At 38.2% G+C, this 20,792-nt stretch overlaps 3 protein-coding genes and 2 pseudogenes across 5 annotated transcripts; 3 read left to right on the top strand and 2 right to left on the bottom strand.

Annotated features, from left to right (window-relative positions):
* Nucleotides 1-3,470: 3,470 nt before the first annotated feature.
* Nucleotides 3,471-4,119, top strand: LOC149386180 (cysteine-rich receptor-like protein kinase 25). The gene is made up of 2 exons (XM_089626483.1): nt 3,471-4,018; nt 4,077-4,119. Exons 1-2 carry the CDS (start codon nt 3,471-3,473, stop codon nt 4,117-4,119), a joined length of 591 nt encoding a protein of 196 aa, XP_089482609.1.
* Nucleotides 4,120-5,429: 1,310 nt separating this feature from the next.
* LOC149386181 (putative cysteine-rich receptor-like protein kinase 9) lies at nt 5,430-6,622 on the bottom strand. The gene has a single exon (XM_089625549.1). It carries the CDS (start codon nt 6,561-6,563, stop codon nt 5,742-5,744), a length of 822 nt encoding a protein of 273 aa, XP_089481675.1. The 5' UTR covers nt 6,564-6,622; the 3' UTR covers nt 5,430-5,741.
* Nucleotides 6,623-12,845: 6,223 nt separating this feature from the next.
* LOC149386182 (cysteine-rich receptor-like protein kinase 10) lies at nt 12,846-15,120 on the top strand (annotated as a pseudogene). Its single transcript, XR_016301275.1, has 5 exons — nt 12,846-13,749; nt 13,822-13,974; nt 14,109-14,233; nt 14,423-14,633; nt 14,801-15,120. The product of XR_016301275.1 is annotated as a cysteine-rich receptor-like protein kinase 10 (transcript).
* LOC149386183 (uncharacterized) lies at nt 15,066-17,360 on the bottom strand. The gene is made up of 5 exons (XM_089626484.1): nt 17,355-17,360; nt 16,470-16,562; nt 16,293-16,397; nt 15,855-16,229; nt 15,066-15,125 (listed from the first exon to the last, which is right to left on the bottom strand). Exons 1-5 carry the CDS (start codon nt 17,358-17,360, stop codon nt 15,066-15,068), a joined length of 639 nt encoding a protein of 212 aa, XP_089482610.1.
* Nucleotides 17,361-19,196: 1,836 nt separating this feature from the next.
* On the top strand, nt 19,197-19,958 carry LOC149386184 (cysteine-rich receptor-like protein kinase 19 pseudogene; annotated as a pseudogene). Its single transcript, XR_016301351.1, has 2 exons — nt 19,197-19,364; nt 19,444-19,958. The product of XR_016301351.1 is annotated as a cysteine-rich receptor-like protein kinase 19 pseudogene (transcript).
* Nucleotides 19,959-20,792: the final 834 nt, after the last annotated feature.

A 20,792-nucleotide genomic window follows, 5' to 3' on the forward strand; every position in this document is an offset into this window, starting at 1 on the left:
ACGTAGATAACTACAAGGATGAGAAAGACAAATTGATGGGAGAAAAAATCGTAAGTTCTTTACCTTTGTTATAACAATTAACCTTGTAATTTTATTTTCAAATAATTTTATGTGTAGAAAACGTTATCACAACAAGCATCGCAAGGGACATGGTTGCCGGAATCGGGAAAGAGTGTTTTGCAAGAAGCTTTGGGAACGTCGCGAGTTTGCGGTCAATCCAAACACACGTCGCGTTTTAAGTACTTTGTTCCTCCAACGCCCAACGAAGAAGTAATGAAGATGCGTCGGGAAATGAGCGAGTTAAAGTCTTTGGTGATGAAGGCATTCGGTGGAAATGGTAGCATTAATGTCGAGTCGCCTAGTGTCGAGCAAGTGAAAGAGAATCTCAACGCGAATGTTGTTGATGATAAAGAGATGGCAAATGTTGAAGAACACGTCAATGAAGCGGTCTCTTTAGGTATGTTTAATTTTTTTTATCTATTTATTAAAGATAAATGTTTTGGTATTAAGTTATTGATAAAATTCTTGATTCGCTTAGAACACGACGATGTTGATGATCGTCCGAAGATCGATCCTATCATTGTTGATGATCGTCCGAAGATCGATCCTATTGTTGTGGAAAAATCCAATAGTGTTCGTGCTAGTTGCTCTTTGAATCCAACCACGCCGGTGACACCGAGTTCGGATGAAAGCGTCGAGTGTCTTCTTTTCATTGATGACACCGAGTTCGGAGGCACAATTCATGTTGCAAATGGGCGAGCGTACATGAATGGAGGCGTAGTTCATTTCTCACCTTTGGAGGAAGGAAATTTACGCGTGGCCGTTTTGGGGGTTTTGATTAAAAAAGCAAAATTGCCAATTCCCACCGAAGAAGCTCAAACCGTTGAAGATGCTATAGGCGGGTTTGTCTCGTGGCCGAAGAGACTCACAGAAATGGACTCGGGAATAGAGAGTCGCGGTCCGGTTGTCAAACAACTCTCAAAGCTCGGTTTTGAGAGTGAAGCTAGCATCGATGATGCTAAGAAGATTCCGTACAAGGTGATTAATCCCAAGTATCGATTGCTCGCTCAACATGCCAACAAAGTAACGTTACCGGAAGGGGATGTGATTATGGTCAATGTTAGTCTAAGTCTCGCGGCTATCCCGATTCCGGTGTCATTTGAAGACATTTCCGATTTTTTGCAATACTTGGAAATTGGCGCGGGGAGCATAACGGTTTATATGGAGTAAGTTTTCTTTATATGCGTTTTTTAATATCAATATTCAATATTTAGTGTTTTGATCAACTAAATATTTGTTTGTCATAGCTATCTACGCTCGAGGCTAGAAAAGGCGAAGAAGACTTGAAATTTTTGTTTTATAAATCCGAGCTTAAGTTCGTATATCGAAAATGACGACGAGGAGGCTTATTTGTCAAAACGAGTCAAGGACGTTGGAAACGTGGTACGAGATTGCAAATTTGGTGAATTAGTTTTGATGCCGTATAACAAAGGTGCGCATTGGATGCTCGTTGTCCTCGACCTTTGGAGAAATAGCGCTATGTTCTTTGACCCGTTGAGAAATAAAATCCCAACCGATTTAAATCGATTGATAAAAAGGTAATATTTTGATTTCTTAAATAATTTTTATTATAAACCGTTCTAGATGTTTTTTCTCTTATAATCTCCGTGTAATATAGGGTTCTTGTTGATTTCAAGCTCGAGCATCAAAACGCCAATAGTAACGGGCAATCAACGTACATCAAGGCTTGGGACGCTCCGAGACAAACGGGAAACACGGAATGCGGGTATTTTGTCATTTCTTATATGCGTGATATAGTCGTAGGAGGTGTAGGAAAATTAGAAAATAAGAAATCCTATACGAAAGAGGATTTAGAGAGAGTTAGAGAAGAATGGGTAACTTATGTACAAACATTTATTAACTGTGATGATTAGCTAGTTTTTTTGAAGATGTATATATTAGATTTTGAATGTTTTGAAGATGAGGATATTTGAAGATGAATGTATATATTAGATATTTTTTGTATTGAAGATTATTTTCAGGTGCTACTATCGTGTAAAAAACAGATTCTGGATTGAAAATAAATGATTCTCGCCGCGGCGAACTTTTTTTCTCGCCGCGGCGGGAAATATTATTCGCCGCGGCGAGACAAGATACCGAGAGCAGGCAAATTAGAAATCTTAGTCTCGCCGCGGCGAGATTTTTTCTTCACCGCGGCGAGTTTTTAAAAAAAAATTCATCACCTTCCTGTAACGCATAATAATCCGTTGTAGAATAATCTCGCCGCGGCTAAGATTTGACTTCGCCGCGGCGAGTTGATTCTACAACGGATTATTATCCGTTGTAGAATGTTCTCGCCGCGGCGTGGAACGTACCTCGCCGCGGCAAATAACTCGCCGCGGCAAATAACTCGCCGCGGCGACGTATATTTCTCGCCGCGGCGACGTGCTTCTACAACGGATTGAAGATCCGTTGTAGAATATGTCGCCGCGGCGCGAATTATACGTCGCCGCGGCGAGATGTTTGAAAATGTTTAAAAATTACACAATGGATTCAACCCGTTGTAGAAGCTTCTACAACGCTTAAGAATCCGTTGTAGAAGCTTAGTTTCTACAACGGATAATTAAGCGTTGTAGAAAGCTGTTGGATTCTACAACGGATTTTTAAGCGTTGTAGAAGCTTCTACAACGCAGGATTCTACAACGCTTAAGAAGCGTTGTAGAATCATTCTACAACTGTTTTTAAGCGTTGTAGAATCCTATTTTTGTAGTAGTGTTTTGGTTTGTTATTTATTAAAAAAACTGAGAAAAAATAGCGTTTGTAATTAAAAGGTATTGAGACCCCAAATTACAATATAAAATGGAAACGAATAAAGAAAATTAAACCCAAATAATAGCAAGAAATATTCAAATATAAAAGTAACAAATTTGAAATTAGCCAAAAATAGAAGGAAAAAAACTGGTAAAAAAAATAAATAGAAAAGTGCCGTTTTGAGTGCCTGAACGAAGGTATTCGGCCTTGAAACATCCGAGATCTAGTGTCTCTGTGACGAATGAGATATATTTTCTAATTTTGGTAAGATAATTTTGATTGTGTATAGGTTTCTTTTTTAATTAGGGTGTTAGATATTGAAGTATGAAGCCAGTCTATTATAAAGTAAATGGATAGATCGTGTACTTGTCAAAAAAAAAAAAAAAAAAAAAACTAGAAACGGTCGTTTGAGGAAATAGAGAAAGCAAATGTCAACAATGTCCTTTCCATTTTTCCACAGGGCCCGCCAAATTTACTTTCTTGTTCATTACTAGAATATGACTTGTCTCCTTCTTCCCCCTTTAAACACTCCAACATTTAGATTTAAATTTACATAGTATTTTTGTAAGTCTCGAGCTACAGAACAAGCTATGTGAGCAAATAAGCCACGAATAAGGCTCCATGAAACCAAAAGGCAAAGGTTTTTGACAAAGTCCAAGATGAAAATCAATCCCTCATTCCATACATTTACCATCAATGTAGCAATCTATTCTCTGGCCATCATCATTTTGTTATTGACAAAATCCGAAGCCGACTATTGGGTACATTATTGTCATCCGAACACCACGTTCACACCCAACAGCAGATACGAATCCAACCTCAAACTCCTTTTCTCTTCCCTCTCTTCCAATACAACTCAGCTCAACGGCTCATACTACAACACAACCGTGGGTCAAAGCCGCGACACCATTTATGGCTCCTTTCTGTGCCACGGTGATCTCATCCCTCGGGACTGTCGGGGCTGCGTGGCAACTGCGGCCAGAGAGGTCACCGATCTTTACTGCCCCAAAAACATAGAAGCCATTGTGTGGTACGACGATTGCATGTTGCAGTACTCAAACACTTCGTTCTTCGAGACGATGAGGCAATCGCCGCTTTTCTACTTGTGGAACCGGAATAACATAACCGACCCCGGAGGAACGTTTAATGGTCTGGTCGGCGACACGATGAGGGAAGCGGTGTCGGCGGCTTCAAGCGAAAGCGACAGGTTCGCTACCCGCGAAGTCAACTTCTCGGCGTTCCAGAGCTTGTACACCCTCGCTCAGTGCACCCCCGATATCAGCAGCATGGACTGTGGGATCTGCCTGAGTAGCGCTGTTTCTCAGCTCCCAACTTGCTGCGCCGAAAAACAAGGCGGTCGTGTTTTAAACCCGAGCTATTACGTCAGATTCGAGACGTACTTGTTTTACACAAAGGCCGAGCCTGCGGTGGTACCGAGCCCCGCGCCTGAGATTCTCCCTTCTTCTCCTCCACAGCCTTCAGTGGAATCGAGAGGTCGATTTTGTTACAGTTCAGATATGTGCATGAATGTGGAATCTGAATTAGTTGTGCCTTTCTTGCAGGATCAAATGATAATACTTGGGCAAGTAGAACCGTAATAATCGCTATTCCTGTTCCGACTGTCGTACTGTCGCTGTCGATTTTGTTGTTACGCCATATGTTGGCTTTATTTTTAGTGCAAGATGTTTGGAAAGATGTCGGTCTTCATGCTTTAGCTTCTGGTAAGACATCCTTCCTCATGTGCGCAGACAGTTTTTCGGGCAAGTTTCCAGTTTTGCCATATTGCTTCGCTTGTGACTTTATTGCGTTATATTCGTGTGTGGATGGGTAAGGAAACCCTAGATACACTTCCAGGCATGTACAACTGCTATAAAAGCCATGCGTTTCCCCCTTAGCAGCCTCGACGCTTTTGATAAAAACACTTAGAGCTCCTAGACGTGCAAGACCGGCGGATTGGGAGGCTTTGTGTTTTGTTAAGAGCGGTGTATTCTCTCATGCACTATTCCAGAAAGATTGAGTGTTTTGAGCGATTTGAGTTGTAATCATATGAGACCTTGCTTGTACTATTGACCACTGGCAGAGTACCCTCAGACGTAGGTGTATTGCACCGAATTGGGTAACCATATTGTATGTCACTTTCTTATCGCACTTTTGTTGTTTATCCATTATCTGTGTTCAAGCAAGTTATCGGACACATTGTCAACACTTTATGTGCGACATCTTGTTTTTGTGACTAATCAGAATTTCAGATTTTAATAGGATATTGTTATTGGCGGAAGAGAGGAGGGCTGGTTAGTTATAACGCGGTAAGCAGTGACCAGAATGGTAAATGTTTCAACGTGTTGAACTGTATATCTGCATATATATATATATATATATATATATATATATATATATATCTTGCTATACCTACTATTGGAAGTTTATGGGTTGTGTTTGCTATGATTTTGCAGGTGATAGTGAGATCACTACTACAGCAGAGTCTCTGCGATATGACTTAGCAAGACCTCAAGCGGCCACGGACAACTTTTCCGATGAAAACAAGATAGGCGAAGGTGGATTCGGCACAGTTTACAAGGTTATAACATTATTTTTGTGCGAGCTTTTACTCATATATATGTTTTAACACAAAAGTATTGACATTATGAAAGTATCTCAACGAGATAAGAGAACCTTGGATACAAAAATAGTTACAGTGTTTAAGATCTTGATTGTTTTCACCAATACTGTGTAAGACGAATTACTAAATGGATTATAATATTCATAGGGTGTGCTTTCTGACGGGAAAGAGATAGCGGTGAAGCGGCTCTTGAGATCGTCTTTGGAAGGCGTACATGAGTTCAAGAACGAAGTATTGTTGGTCGCTAAGCTTCAACACCGAAATCTAACAAGGCTTTTTGGCTATTATGATCAATGACTAGCTTGTGACATTACACACCTGTCTGTGGGGGCGGGGAACTAGGCGGCCCTAACGATATAGCAGTGGATTCCATGTCCTTGTCAAAAGGCGCTCCGGTCCTGAATCTGAGAGTACAGCTGGGCTTGAAAACTCGTCCTCCTTCTTTTCCTTCCCGAATTTTTGAGACTGAGTCGTTCAAGCAGGCACTGCAATCTGTCGGGCTCAAGTCGGGAGTACACTGGAGCACAGCGTGCAGGGGCTCGCCGTTCGGCAATGCCGTGCTATTCATGGCGAACTTGGTGGCACTCGACGCGGCTTGCTCGACCAGATCATTGAGTAGAGGCATCACAACCTCCTTGAACCCATCAGTAATAGTTTCCGGGCTCGCCAAGATCTGTCGCGGCTCGTCTAATTTGATGGAGAAAATAGGCTGGTTTGAGTATCGGATCATGCAAAGCAGGCCCCACATGATCGCCTCCTTTCTCTTCGGGCACCACTGCAACAAATTTCGACTCGTCTCGCTTAGACAATTAGCGCAAAGGGAGGCATTATTGACGTCTCCTCTGCAGAGCCCGATCGCGTTGACTTCGTCCGGAGATTGACCGGAGGACGCGTTGCGGAATAATTCAATGTCGTTCTGGCCGGATTTAATGATTGTGGAGAGTAAGAGGGTGTTGAGGTTTTTCTCGTAGACGCTGCCAGCGGTGAAGTATCCGATGGAAGAACAGTTCCAGCAGAATTCTGCGGTGTGCGTGCAGTCTTGGGCAGCTTTGGGAAGAAATAAAGCGAGCGTGAGCGTGATCAAAACAGGGACGAGTAACACAGCTCGGACATTTCTGACGGAGGAACTCATTGTGGCTTTTTTTTTTTTTAAAAAAACCTGAAGATCTTTGGGCCTAGATTATATATAGAGAATGTATATCTGCCTTATATATATATATTTTTATTTTATTTTATAAAGGAATGGGTCAACTTATACTTTTTATTCCGAGAAGACGCCTTTGTAGACTACTATCATCACCCACTAGTTTCAACTTTCAAGTTTCAACAAGACAAAAGAGTGATCTTTAAAGATTCTCTTTTGTGTGGTGTATCTGTGTTCGCAAGTTGACGTGATCACATGGCTTTAGATTTCGAAGACTTATGTCACTAAACAGATTGTATATATCGTGGCTGTTCTCCAACCATGTACTTTCCTTTTAAGTTCTACTTTTCCTTTATTCTAAAGCCCTAGTTTAATTCTCTGTTTTCCAATTAATGATAATTATTCATATGACGCGTTTCAATGAATACTAGTCATATGGAGTTAGGTCTCACATATAGTAGGAAATTTCTACAACAAACTATTGATGATATCGATTTTTCTTTGAATGGGCAGGTAGCTAATTGCCAAATAATTATACTAATATGTATAAAATAGCCAATAATCATTTATATCATAAAATAGTCGCGAGCTATTATAAACGGGTCTTAAATAAAATTAAAAAAATACCCTTCATTAATGAATCATAATCAAAATATAAAGAAAAAAAACAAGGAAATAAATCACAAAATATATAAGATAGCAAGAGGTCTGTCTTTTTGAATTCTCAAATTAAAAAATCTCGATCTTGTTTAGAAAACATAATATAAAAACTCAGAAATAACTCGATATTGAAATATCTTTTCTTTTCATTCACTAAATGTTTAGCGTTAGGTCGATATCAATAAGTCTATTAATAAAGCCGCAAGACCACACATTAATTCAACTATTTGTAGCTTTTTATAATGGTTAATATCAAACGTAAAAATTAAAACAAATACCAACAAATTCTTTTTCTTATATATGAAATGAATAACACAAACATTTAAAATAATTGTTTATAACTATTTCAAAACACAAATATCAATGAACGAAAAAATAGACTACGAATAAAGAGTACAAACATATATAAATTTGTTTATAATTATTAGTAGTGGTTTATTGGCATGAAATGACATTCTTCCTAACTCTGTTTGACTCGTTGATGGCCAACAAGTCCTTTGGAAAGAACCTTTGTCTCTATCCGTCTCTCTTCAGCTATGTCGTGCTTGTCGCGCGCGCGCGTGTGTGTGTGTGTGTGTGTGTGTGTGTGTGTGTGTGTGTGTGTGTGTGTGTGTGTGTGTGTGTGTGTGTGTGTGTGAGAGAGAGAGAGAGAGAGAGAGAGAGAGAGAGGAAAAAAATCAAAACGCCTATTGAATGAAATACCAAAAAAAAAAGTGTTAAGGGTTTTTTTTGTTTATTTTAGAGTCAAAATTCACAAGGTTACATAAGATGATAGATTTGTTTTTTACTATTTTATTGAAAATCATGAAACAAGGGTCATTTTGCAAACATAAAAAAGTTTGAAGTGTATTTTTCTAACTAAATTTACATTAAATCTCCCTTTTTTTCCTTACTGATTTCTCCTTTGGATTCTAATTGAACAAAATCCTTAAACAAAAATAAGCAGACACAGTGAATTTCAGGACCTTAATTCTCAAACACTTTTGTTCGACCTTCATACAAAGCAAAGACTATAGTGAGCAGGACAAAGTCTGATGTAAAGCAAACAGCCACAGTATCCAAACCTTTTTGTTCGATATTTGTCTGAAGTGATTTACTTATTCTTCTTTTTTATTCATTTTTTTGGGTACGTTCGCCGCCGAAGATTTTTGTTGACCATATCTGCTGTATTTGAGTTTTAATTCGATTTATCAATTCAATTTCTATGAATAAGTTACTGTCGTACGAATTTTAATTGACACATGATATTAATTTTTACATTGATTATATAAATCTGATATTTCTTTACAAACTGCTTTGTAAAATCATTTTTTTTTTGTAAGTTGTAATAATTGTTAAAAACATAAATCGTATAAAAAAAGCCTATCATAATTATTGACATTGATCATAAAATCCTAAAACGACAATAAATTTAACTATGGAAAAATTAGAACCAATGAAAATAGAATAATGAAACAAACTATAATTAAACAGAGATACTGAACACAAAAATGAAAAAAATACATGGATTAAAACCCTTGGAACAGACTCATAGTTGAAATTGCAAACTAACCAACGTTTTAAAATGTCTAGAAAATAGAGAATTGTTAACAAATAAACCACTTAAAACATATTAATTTTATTTTAACCAAACGTTTAGTTAATAGTTGATAATTAGCCAAATTGATGATGTGGCAAGTGAAACCACTTACTTTGTACCGAATATACCCTTATTAGTTAATTGATAAAATTGATTTTCGTATTAAAAAATCATCATTATTCTTTAAATTCATTAATTATAGGATCTGGATTTTATGAATTCAAAATAAATTGAAACAAAAAAAAAAGAACCAAAAAGAGGAAAGAGTGGACGTGGAGCGTCACGTCATCAGCTTCAGCTTCTTGGGTGGGGATCACAAACTGAACAACTACCGATTGATTTTCGTTTCTGTTTTTTATTAAAAAAAAAATATACAGTAAATAATCGGTACTAATCGTTAATAATCATTTCTGCTATTTTTCTTTTAAGTAATATTCGGTAATAATCGTTAATAATCGTTTATGATGTTTTTCTTTTTAAGTAATAATCGTTAATAATTTTGTGCGTTCTTTTAAGTAATAATTTCTTAAATTTCTTAATTTTGTGTGTTTTTCTTTTAATTTTGCAATTTTGATTTGCTTTAAATTTGCTCTATGTAGTTTTTTTTTATTGTTTCTTTCCGAGAGTAGATTAAAAAATTAATTAATAGTTGCTTAAATTAAGGAATTAGTTACAAGATTAATTGTTTTTTATTTCTTAATTATATCACTTATATATGGTGGAAGTTATTTAGGGGTAAGGAAGTCTTTTTTCAGTGGTAATAAATCCGCATGGCTAATAAGCATAAATTACCTAAACGGTGGTTAAAATGCAATTTTAAGTTTAAAAATGGCTAAAAATATTCTACACCGCCCTTAAAAAATACCCAAAAATTATGATGTGGCATTATGCTCGTTTTTCTTATTCTGACTCAACCCTTTATAAATACTCAATGATCAAAATCTTGCTTTATTTTAAGGAGGATAATCAAATACTACGTTTTGATTTGAAAAATCAATTCTTTCTTTCCACGTGTATAGTAATAGATTGTATAATTAAATAAAGAACAGATAATTAGGTAACTAAGATACGTAGACTTTACGATTTGTTGTTTAACTAACTTTTAGTAAATTTTAGATAACAACTATATACATGACGCGGCATCATGTGGACTTTTTTTGTTTTCTTGGATTGCCCTTCCTTCAAATTTCGATTATGAAATGGATTCTAAAATGTTTATGCGTTTGACTTTGAAATTTTAATATGAGATATTATGGTGATTTATTTCAAATCAATAATTAACGTATATTCTCTCTCTCTCTCTCTCTCTCTCTCTCTCTCTCTCTCTCTCTATCTCTCTATCTCTCTTCTCTCTCTCTCTCATAGATCTAAATTTTTCTTGCTCACAAAACTCTGCCTCACACCCGGAGTGGAAGCACGGAGTGGCCGGAGCGATCTCGGTGGCGGCATTCGGATCAATGTAAATGTGAGTATGCTTCATCAGAGGGCTCACCCGGGTCATCGAGAACGAGTCTCTATAGAGAGTCTTCGCTACGTTCGAAGACGTCACAAAATCGAAGGTCGATTGATGCAAGAGATCGGATTTGGTCCAGTCGAAAGCCCCGATTGATGCATCTAACGTTTGACTATCGTTGAAAGTATATAATGTTTTTTTTCCCTTCTTTTCGCTGTCTTTGATTGGTTTAGTTCTCGATCCAATTGCCATTACTATTCGGCAAAGTGAGGGTAAAAGGGAGAAAAAAAATATCTCTTCTGACGAGGTGTTATTTGTGACTTTTTTTTTTTCGAAAAATAAACATAGTTGAAATAATGGTATTTTTTGGTCTTAAAATAGGAAAAAAAAATTTAATTCAATTATTTTTTTTTTATCTATTCTCAGATTTTGATTGAAAACAATTTTTTAGTTTTTTATGAACAATTTACGTTAATTTATCTTTCTTGTTTAGTTTTGCTTCATTTTTCATGAGTTATTTTTCTGGCAATTTATTTATGTTAATATGAATACATTATCTATGTGAAATTTTTGAGTCAGTGTACTATTCACTATTTACCAAAGCTAACCACTATTTACAATGGGCTTAACCATTATTTTTATTTTTATTTTTTATATATATGTATGCACATTATTTGTTGTTTACTCAAATTAACCACTAATAGTTTATATACATATGAAATGGGCTGCAAAATTTCATTTATTTTTTAATATGATGATTTGCAGGAGAGAGAGAGAGAGAGAGAGAGAGAGAGAGAGAGAGAGAGAGAGAGAGAGAGAGAGAGAGAGAGAGAGAGAGAGATGCTAGAAACGTGGGATATTTACTAAAGCTAACCATGATTTACAATAGGCTAATAACAATACGTACTTGATGGCGGGGGCGATATATGTCGCCCAAATCAGTGGTCCAGCCAAAGAGCTCAATAACCCCATACCTCAAAATGCAGCTTTCCTGAGTTTGAGAAACTTTACACATTTAACACTTCTTTAGGATTACACTTCAAGGAATATTCAAAGGAACATGTGCCAGTACATAATATTTTATCTAGTGCATATATTATACTCCTAGGATTTTAGCTTTTTACTCCCAAGTGGGGAACACACGTCCTTTTTTTTTTTTAATAGTAAATCAATATGATTTAAAGTTTGGGCAAATGAATATAAAGAGACTTCGATTCTTAATTTGAATTTTGAGGAGAAAATCTCAATGTGGCTCAACTACAAGTATCATGGTTGCAGATGAAGATAAAGTATGTAATTTGAAGCAATCTATGAGACAATAGTGCTTGATGGTAGATAGCTCATGGTAAAAAATGAGGTCTCGTAAAAAAAACTGTTATAGTTGTGTGTATCATGCAACATGTGTGACCAAGGAGTGTCATTGATTACTTCTTCGATATCCTCTTTGTCGTTGTTGGCGAACTTATCGCCGTTTTCCGGCTTTGTCAAAAGTCTTATTGCATCTCCTCCATGAATATCCCACCTCTCGGCAGTTGGCGTGACGGTTACCCGGCTCCCAACATACGATACATCAAAAATTTCGATGAGAATTGAGCGTGGGTTAGGGTTCGGGGATGGAGCAGAGTGTTTTTGAATCGTAGAATTGTCGCTATCGGGGCTTAAGGTGAGACGTCGATGGAGCTTCCGAGAAGTTGACGGCAATATTCTTGCTTCTTGATGGACATGGCCCATGAGTGTGCTTCAGATTCCATCACCGGCTTCAACACATTTGAGGATGTCTTGGATCTAAACATGAAACCCACTTAATTAGTCTCCGGAAAATCATTCTTAATAACAATCAAATAGAATTCTTTCATGAAATTAGTCAAAGGTTTGGCGCATATTTTGCAAACCTTGATACATTGTCCGAATGTATATATGCGGCATAGGCTAGAGTCATAGGGAATATGGAAAAAACGCATTAGGGAGACCAATTAGTTTTTGGTATGTTATTTATTCAAAAACTGAGAAAAAATAGCGTTTGTAATTAAAAGGTATTGAGACCCCAAATTACAATATAAAACGGAAACGAATAAAGAAAATTAAACCCAAATAAAAGCAAGAAATATTCAAATATAAAAATAACAAATTTGAAATTAGCCAAAAATAGAAGGAAAAAAACTGGTAATTTTTTTTTTTGAAAATTGCCGTTTTGAGTGCCTGAACGAAGGTATTCGGCTTTGAAACATCCGAGATCTAGTGTCTCTGTTACGAATGAGATATTTTTTAATTTTGGTAAGATAATTTTGATGGTGCATATGGTTCTTTTAATTAGGGTGTTAGATATTGAAGTCTGAAGCTAGTCTATAATGGAGAGATCGTGTACTTGTCAAAAAAACTTGAAACGGTCGTTTGAGGAAATAGAAAGCAAATGTCAACATTGTCCTTTCCATTTTTTTTCCACAGGGCCCGCCAAATTTACTTTCTTGTTCATTACGAGACGTATATGACTAGGTCTCCTTCTTCCCCCTTTAAACACTCCAACATTTAGATTTAAATTTAAATAGTATTTTTGTAAGTCTCGAGCTACAAAACCAGCTATATGAGCAAATAAGCCACAAATAAGGCTCCGTGAAACCAAAAGGCAAAGGTTTTGACAAAGTCCAAGATGAAAATCAATCCCTCCTTCCATACATTTACCATCGATGTAGCAATCTATTCTCTGGCCATCATCGTTTTCTTATCGACAAAATCCGAAGCCGACTATCGGGTACATTACTGTCGTCCGAACACCACGTTCACACCCAACAGCAGATACGAATCCAACCTCAAACTCCTTTTCTCTTCCCTCTCTTCCAACACAACTCAGCTCAACGGCTCATACTACAACACAACCGTGGGTCAAAGCCGCGACACCATTTATGGCTCCTTTCTGTGCCGCGGTGATCTCGTCCCTCGGGACTGCCGGGGCTGCGTGGCAACCGCGGCCAGAGAGGTCACCGATCTTTACTGCCCCAAAAGCATAGAAGCCATTGTGTGGTACGATGATTGCATGTTGCAGTACTCAAACACTTCGTTCTTCGAGACGATGAGGCAATCGCCGCTTTTCTACTTGTGGAACCGGAATAACATAACCGACCCCGGAGGAACGTTTAATGGTCTGGTCGGCGACACGATGAGGGAAGCGGTGTCGGCGGCTTCAAGCGAAAGCGACAGGTTCGCTACCCGCGAAGCCAACTTCTCGGCGTTCCAGAGCTTGTACACCCTCGCTCAGTGCACCCCCGATATCAGCAGCATGGACTGTGGGATCTGCCTGAGCAGCGCTGTTTCTCAGCTCCCAACTTGCTGCGCCGGAAAACAAGGCGGTCGTGTTTTAAGCCCGAGCTGTTACGTCAGATTCGAGACGTACTTGTTTTACACAAAGGCCGAGCCTGCGGTGGTACCGAGCCCCGTGCCTGAGATTCTCCCTTCTTCTCCTCCACAGCCTTCAGTGGAATCGAGAGGTCGATTTTGTTACAGTTCAGATATATATGTGCATGAATGTGGAATCTGAATTAGTTGTGCCTTTCTTGCAGGATCAAATGATAATACTTGGACAAGTAGAACCGTAATAATCGCTATTTCTGTTCCGATTGTCGTACTGTCGCTGGCGATTTTAATAGGATATTGTTATTGGCGGAAGAGAAGAGGGCCGGTTAGTTATAACGCGGTCCGCAGTGATCAGAATGGTAGATGTTTCAACGTGTTGAACTGTATATCTGCATATATATATATATATATGTATATATATATATATATATGTATGTATCTTGCTATACCAATTATTGGAAGTTTATGGGTTGTGCTTGCTATGATTTTGCAGGTGATAGTGAGATCACTACTACAGCAGAGTCTCTGCGATATGACTTAGCAAGACTTCAAGCGGCCACGAACAACTTTTCCGATGAAAACAAGATAGGCGAAGGTGGATTCGGCACAGTTTACAAGGTTATAACATTATTTTTGTGCGAGCTTTTACTCATATATATGTGTTAACACAAAAGTATTGACATTATGAAAGTATCTCAACGAGATAAGAGAACCTTGGATACAAAAATGGTTACAGTGTTTAAGAACTTGATTGTTTTCACCAATACTGTGTAAGACGAATTACTAAATGGATTATAATATTCATAGGGTGTGCTTTCTGACGGGAAAGAGATAGCGGTGAAACGGCTCTTGAGATCCTCTTTGGAAGGCGTAAATGAGTTCAAGAACGAAGTATTGTTGGTCGCTAAGCTTCAACACCGAAATCTAACAAGGCTTTTTGGATTTTGCCTGGAAGAAGAAGAAAAGATTCTAGTCTATGAATTCGTCCGCAACAAAAGCCTTGACTACTTCTTATTTGGTTTGTTACACTTCTTCTATCGGAATTTTATTTCTTGCATCAAATAGATAAATGTGAGCAATGTTGGTGGAATTTGGTTCATCGCTATTTAAAATTATCACTGAAATTAACTAAAAATAATAGCTTAAATGCCTCTGTAATCCATAGAGTTTTCTTGATATGTGCAGACGAGTCTAGCGATTCATCACCGTTGGATTGGTCAAGACGGTTCAAGATAATTGGTGGAATAGCTCGAGGGATTCTCTATCTCCACGAAGATTCTAGGCTTAGGATTATTCATCGCGATCTCAAAGTTAGCAATGTACTATTAGATAGATGAACAAATGAATGCGAAAATATCAGATTTCGGAACGGCTAGGCTATGTGGAGTTGATGAGACTCATGGCAGCACCAATCGGATCATTGGAACATAGTGAGTAATCATAATTCTCCTTAACTATAAAACTCTTTGGAGTTCCTGTTTCTTAACGTTTTGATATTATTACAGCGGCACTACAACAAATACGACATTTACCGACGATTTTTTTCGTCGCTAAATCTCTTTAGCGACGATTATCGTCGCTAAATATGCGTGCCTAAATATATTTAGCGACGATTTTTTCGTCGCTAAATATTTACCGACGATATTAGCGACGATAATGTCGTCCCTAAATGTCGTGACGAGAAGTTTTTTTCCATTTTGAAACATGAAATTAGCGACGACTTTGTCGTCGCTAATTCACGCGCTAAAATTTCCCGCGTGAATTAGCGACGACAAAGTCGTCGCTAATGACTTCTGTGTAATAATATTTAGCGACGACTAATTATTATTATTATTATTTTTTTTTATTTTTTTCGTCGTTAATTATTTATTTTTTATGGTTTTTTGTTTATGAAATTCTAAAATGAAAAATCAAATAAAAACTAAATTATATTATCCAAATCAAGAAATATATAAAATCCGATTACGTACGTTTTCGGTTATCGAGAAATATGTAAATAATAATCTACTATACACAAAATTTCTAATAAAACACTACTCGCGACGTTTGCTTTGTCGTCCCGCCGCTCGTTTTCCTCCTCCTCGACGTGAAACGCTCTTTTGCTGGCGCTGAAGTTCTGCAGGCTGCGGCGTCGGAGTAGACTGACTTGGTCCGCCGGGCGTCGTCTGCTGGCTGGCGTCGGGAGTCCTCTGCTGGCCGCCCGTCGGAGTGTGGACGTCGGGCGTCGGAGTGTGGATGCCGGCGTCGGAGTCTGCTGGCTGTGGGATGACGGAGCCTGCTGCGAACTCTGCGGAAATTGGGACATGAACGAGCTAAGGTTGAGGCCGGGCACCTGACTCTGTATTGTCTCGGCGAACGCGGCGAGGGTCGATGTCAACACCTCCTGCGAGACATATCCTGGTTGCGACGTCCCAGCCTCCGAACCGTAGACTTCGGCGACTTCAGCCGCCATCTGTGCTCCCTGTGGCACCAAACGTCCGACGCCGGTCAAGTGATCAGTCCGCGAACCCATAATATCGCGGATCGCCTGCTGCTCTAGAACGGAAATATCAACGTCCGCTCCTTGGTGCTCAGCCTCCGCTCGCAACGTGTTGAACCTAGCGACCAGTCGATCCTGATATAATTAACTAGTTAGTATATATTAATCGAAAAATAAGAAAAATAAATGTAAACTTACATAACGTGCGGAGGCTTCAGGAGTCAGCCATTCGGACTTGTCGGACTGATGTTGGCGCTTGTAGTTCGCAAACAAGCTCTCGAAAGCGCCTGTCTCGACGCTCTTCTGCATGTAAACAAAACTTCAAGTGTTAGATAATTTTAACGATTTGATGTATCATATAAACATAAAACTTACGTTCTTCATGCGGTGGGTCGAGAACCCAATCGTCCCCTGTCGAGTCTTCGTCTTCTTCTTCGCGCGATTCGCCTTGCTCTTCGCTTGAATGACCTGTAATATAAGTAACCGTACACGTAAAGAACAAATCGTTTAATAAAAGGGTAAACACATATTTAACGTAAATGATTTGATTACCTTAAATTCATCGCTCGTATATCGTTGTATCAGCGTCTCCCATTCGGTGTCGAGCTTAACGGTCCTCGGTTTCAGCGACCGCGCCACCTGTACGCTGCTCTTGCAGTCGATGTCGAACCATGACCGCAAGGTATGCCTCCAATCGCGAAGACGAGTCTTCGCGTCTCGAATGATTGCCGCATCGACAATCGCCTTCTTCTTCCCGGTTGCATCACCATCGACTCGAATGTCGTACTTGTCTCGAATCGCTGCTCGGATCTCGGCCTCCTTCGCCGGCCCCACGTTCGCATTCGTCCACCTTGGGACCGTAGGCGAGATCTTGTCTCGGACGACCAACCCGAGCGTGTTCGCGAACGTCGCGAGATCCGGATCCATCTCGCGCTCTGACTGCAAGAACGACTGAAACTCCTCGTTATAAACGACGACTTCCTTCACCCCGGGGCGTCGTGCACGCTCAGATCGAATCCCGACCGTCGGCCCACGCACGGCCGGTTCGATATGCTCGTCTTCTTCTTCGACGCCATCATGTACGGGCGCCGACTGGCAATAATTCGGGAGACGGGCTAAGAAGTCATCCCCGTCTCCGCTGCCTCCAGCTCCTGTAGCCGCAGCCATCTGAAATTCAAAACAAAATACGATCCTACCGAAATTTCGGCAGAACCTCCCCTATAAACTTAACAACCCGGCATCAGCCTTTAACTATAAAACCTGCATAGAAACATCCTAAAACTAACAACAAATCCAACCTCAGTGGTTCGATCATTTTTAAATCTATAAACAACTAATTAATTTCACATTTTTAGTCATTTCTAACAAAAATTAAATCCAATTTCAATTTCAATCCATAACCAATTAATTAATTTCACATAAACTACCTAATTTTCGTTAAACTAATTCATTAATTTAAGTTTGTTACCTTTAGATAATCGGTTAGTAATTACCTTTAAACTAATTCGTTAAACTACCTTTAATTCATTAATTCATACATAAACTACACAAACTTAAACAATTTTAAATTTTCTAATCGTAATTAACAAAATTACATTTCCTAATTTATTAATCTCTAATCTACTATACTTATATACATAATTAATCTCTAATCCTAATTTACAATTTTAAATTATCAAACATCCTAAATTATATCGTAAATAAATCCTAAATACTAAATTATATACTAAATTATATCCTAAATACTTATATCCTAAATAATTATATATAATTATAACTAATTATATATATAACTAATTATGTAAATACTTATATCCTATATAATTACAACTAATTATATAAATACTTATATCTATATACTAAATTATGTAATTATATAAAATATAACTTATATATATATATATATATATAAATATTTATAACACCAAAATAAGCATAATATCACAATTTTTATAACTAATTCATACAATTCCATTTTTTTATAACTAATTTAAATAATTTAAATTACCTAATATAAATAACTATATATTAATTAATACAATTCCATTTATTTATATAAAGTTATATATATATATAAATAACTAATATATATAACTAATATATTAATTATATAAATAACTAATATATATATATATATATATAAAGTTATATAAAAAAAAAAAAAAAACTTACCGGGGAGGAGAGGACGGTGGACGAGGACGAGGAAGAGCAGCGCAAGCTGCCGGACCGGGGCGGACGAGGACGAGGACGGCGTCGGTGGTGGAGCGGTGACGGCGTCGGCGGCGGAGCTGCGGACAGGAGAGAGATGTGAGGAGAGAGAGAGAAGTGAGGAGAGAGAGACTTACCGGGGAGGTAGAGATCGGCGTCGACGGCGTCGGCGACACACGGCGGAGGAGGCACACAGCGGAGGAGGAGAAAACAGAGAGAAAAAATTCGATTTTAGGGTTTGGGAGCGAATGAGGGAACTGATACGCGACCTGGTATTTAAAGACATTTACCGACGATTAACTCGTCGCTAAATGTTTAAAATTCGTAGCTAAATGAACTTAAATTTCAGTTCATAAACCAGGCATTTAGCGACGATTTACTCGTCGCTAATAGATTTTTTACACATTTAGCGACGATAAAATCGTCGCTAAATCATTTCATTTAAATTATTTTGGGGGGATTTTTCTCTCTTTGAATTTCGTTAAATTTCGAAATTAATTCCAAACTATTAGCGACGATTTAATCGTCGCTAATTGTTTCCCCGCGAACTTAGCGACGAATTTACACATTTAGCGACGATAAATTCGTCGCTAATTATCTTTGCCGCGAAACTTTAGAAGTTTTGGCACCAAATAATTAGCGACGGAATTATCGTCGCTAAAAGGTTGATTAGCGACGAAAAATTAGCGACGATTTAGTCGTCGCTAAATGTCATATTTCTAGTAGTGCGGTTATATGTCACCTGAGCAGTGGCGGACCTACCTTGTAAGCTCAAGAGGCCTGGGCCCCCCCCAAAAAAAAAAATTCAGGCTTAAAATTTTTTTTTTTTTTTTTTTTTTTCCAGCCAAAATTCAGTTTTGGCCCCCCCCCCCCCCCCCCCCCCCCCCCCACCCCCCCGTCGCCGGAGTCTGGATCCGCCACTGTGTGTATGCGTTTTACGGGCAATTCTCTGTGAAATCTGATGTATATAGTTTCGGTGTACTGATAATCGAGATTGTCACTGGAAAGAAGTGCACCAGATTTCACGACTCGGAAATTTCAGCGGAAGATCTTTTCAGCTTTGTAAGCTAACAATATTCTCATAATAATATATAGAAACCTCAAGGTAATTTGTTCATTCTCTTATTTTTTTTGTTTGTAGACTTGGAAAAGTTGGAGGAATGGAACACCACTTGACTTGGTAGATCCGCGTCTCGGAGACTCATATACAGCGAATGAAGTCACGCGATGTATTCACATCGGTTTGCTCTGCATTCAGGAAGATCCGGCCGATAGACCCTCAATGGCGACAATAGTTGTCATGCTGAGTAGCTTCTCTATCTCACTCCCATTACCGAAGCAGCCAGCGTTTTTCCCTCGTGCTAGATCAATTGAAACTATGCCTCAGATCCAGTCTAGCGCAGAAAAACCTCAGAGTGATTTGTGCTCTATTAATGAAATTTCTCTCAGTGAAACCTATTCAAGGTAGTGGCCTTTTTTTTCTCCTAGAAAGGCCCACAAAATGTTGATTTGAATGTAAAACATTTTATGAGTAACCATTCAATAGTTCTTACTGAAGATAAGTGAGTGCCCAAGACACCTTAATATAGTGATCCTTATTTTCAAATAACTGGAAGGTGAGGATAATCTTGGAATATATTTTATGAACTACCATTCGGTCACCATTCATGTAAAATATTGATTAGCTCGTTTGCCTGTTTTCTGTCATCACCTCTCTCTCTCTCTCTCTCTATATATATATATATATATATATATATATATATATATAAGTTAAAAAATGAGTTAAAATGTGGTGAAGTACTACAATCTAATTAGAGGACATAAAACAATACGTAAAAGAAAAAGGAGAAACAGAGGATCTGAGTTCCTTCTTTACACTCGAGCTCCGACATGAGCAACAACAAGTCACCTGAACCAACGGATATTTCAAAAATAAAATAAATAATGCTATTTTCACTTGCTAACTTCGTTTCAAACATGTCTGTTTCAATTTAGGTGCTATGAACATAAAACTAATCAACAATTCACTCATAAAATACAGAAGACGAGTCTATATTACCGTATGCAAAAACTTATTGCATTGTGAATTCGGTTACAATAGTCCTGTTTATAAAACTTGGCATTTCAAGCAGTAACAATAAGGAAAGCATTGTCAAAAGCTTCGGCAAGTCACAGAGGACATATTTGAGAATATTATTTACAGTCACTGTTGAGCATGAGAACTATTGTCTTCATCGTCGGCCTATCTTCTGGATCTTTCACAGCAAACCGACGTTTATGCATATCATGACTTCATCTTCAGAGTACGAATCCACAAGCATCGGATCCAGTAATTTCAACGGCGTTCCTTCGTTCCTAAGCTTCCAAGCCTGTATATAGTTAGTTCCATATCATTACTATTTGTTCTATATATGAAAAGACCAAACTCTAAAATATAAGTTGTACTCACATAGCTCCCCAGGTGATTCATAGAAGCTGGTGTTTTATTAC

Source organism: Urtica dioica, chromosome 9, assembly GCF_054948205.1.
Source record: "Urtica dioica subsp. dioica isolate 48M chromosome 9, U.dioica_male_clone48M_v1_H2, whole genome shotgun sequence".
NCBI classification, from domain to species: Eukaryota; Viridiplantae; Streptophyta; class Magnoliopsida; order Rosales; family Urticaceae; genus Urtica; species Urtica dioica.

Bases quoted from the DNA above. Each gene is read 5' to 3' on its own strand.
- LOC149386181 (XM_089625549.1), bottom strand. From the start codon at position 6,563: ATGAGTTCCTCCGTCAGAAATGTCCGAGCTGTGTTACTCGTCCCTGTT.
- LOC149386180 (XM_089626483.1), top strand. From the start codon at position 3,471: ATGAAAATCAATCCCTCATTCCATACATTTACCATCAATGTAGCAATC. The intron at 4,019-4,076 runs GTTCGCTACCCG...ACCCTCGCTCAG, and splicing joins GCTTCAAGCGAAAGCGACAG to TGCACCCCCGATATCAGCAG.
- LOC149386183 (XM_089626484.1), bottom strand. The intron at 16,230-16,292 runs GTAAGTTTACAT...TAATTATATCAG, and splicing joins CTGAAGCCTCCGCACGTTAT to GATCGACTGGTCGCTAGGTT. The intron at 15,126-15,854 runs GCATCCACACTC...TATTTGTTGTAG, and splicing joins GCCAGCAGACTCCGACGCCG to TGCCGCTGTAATAATATCAA.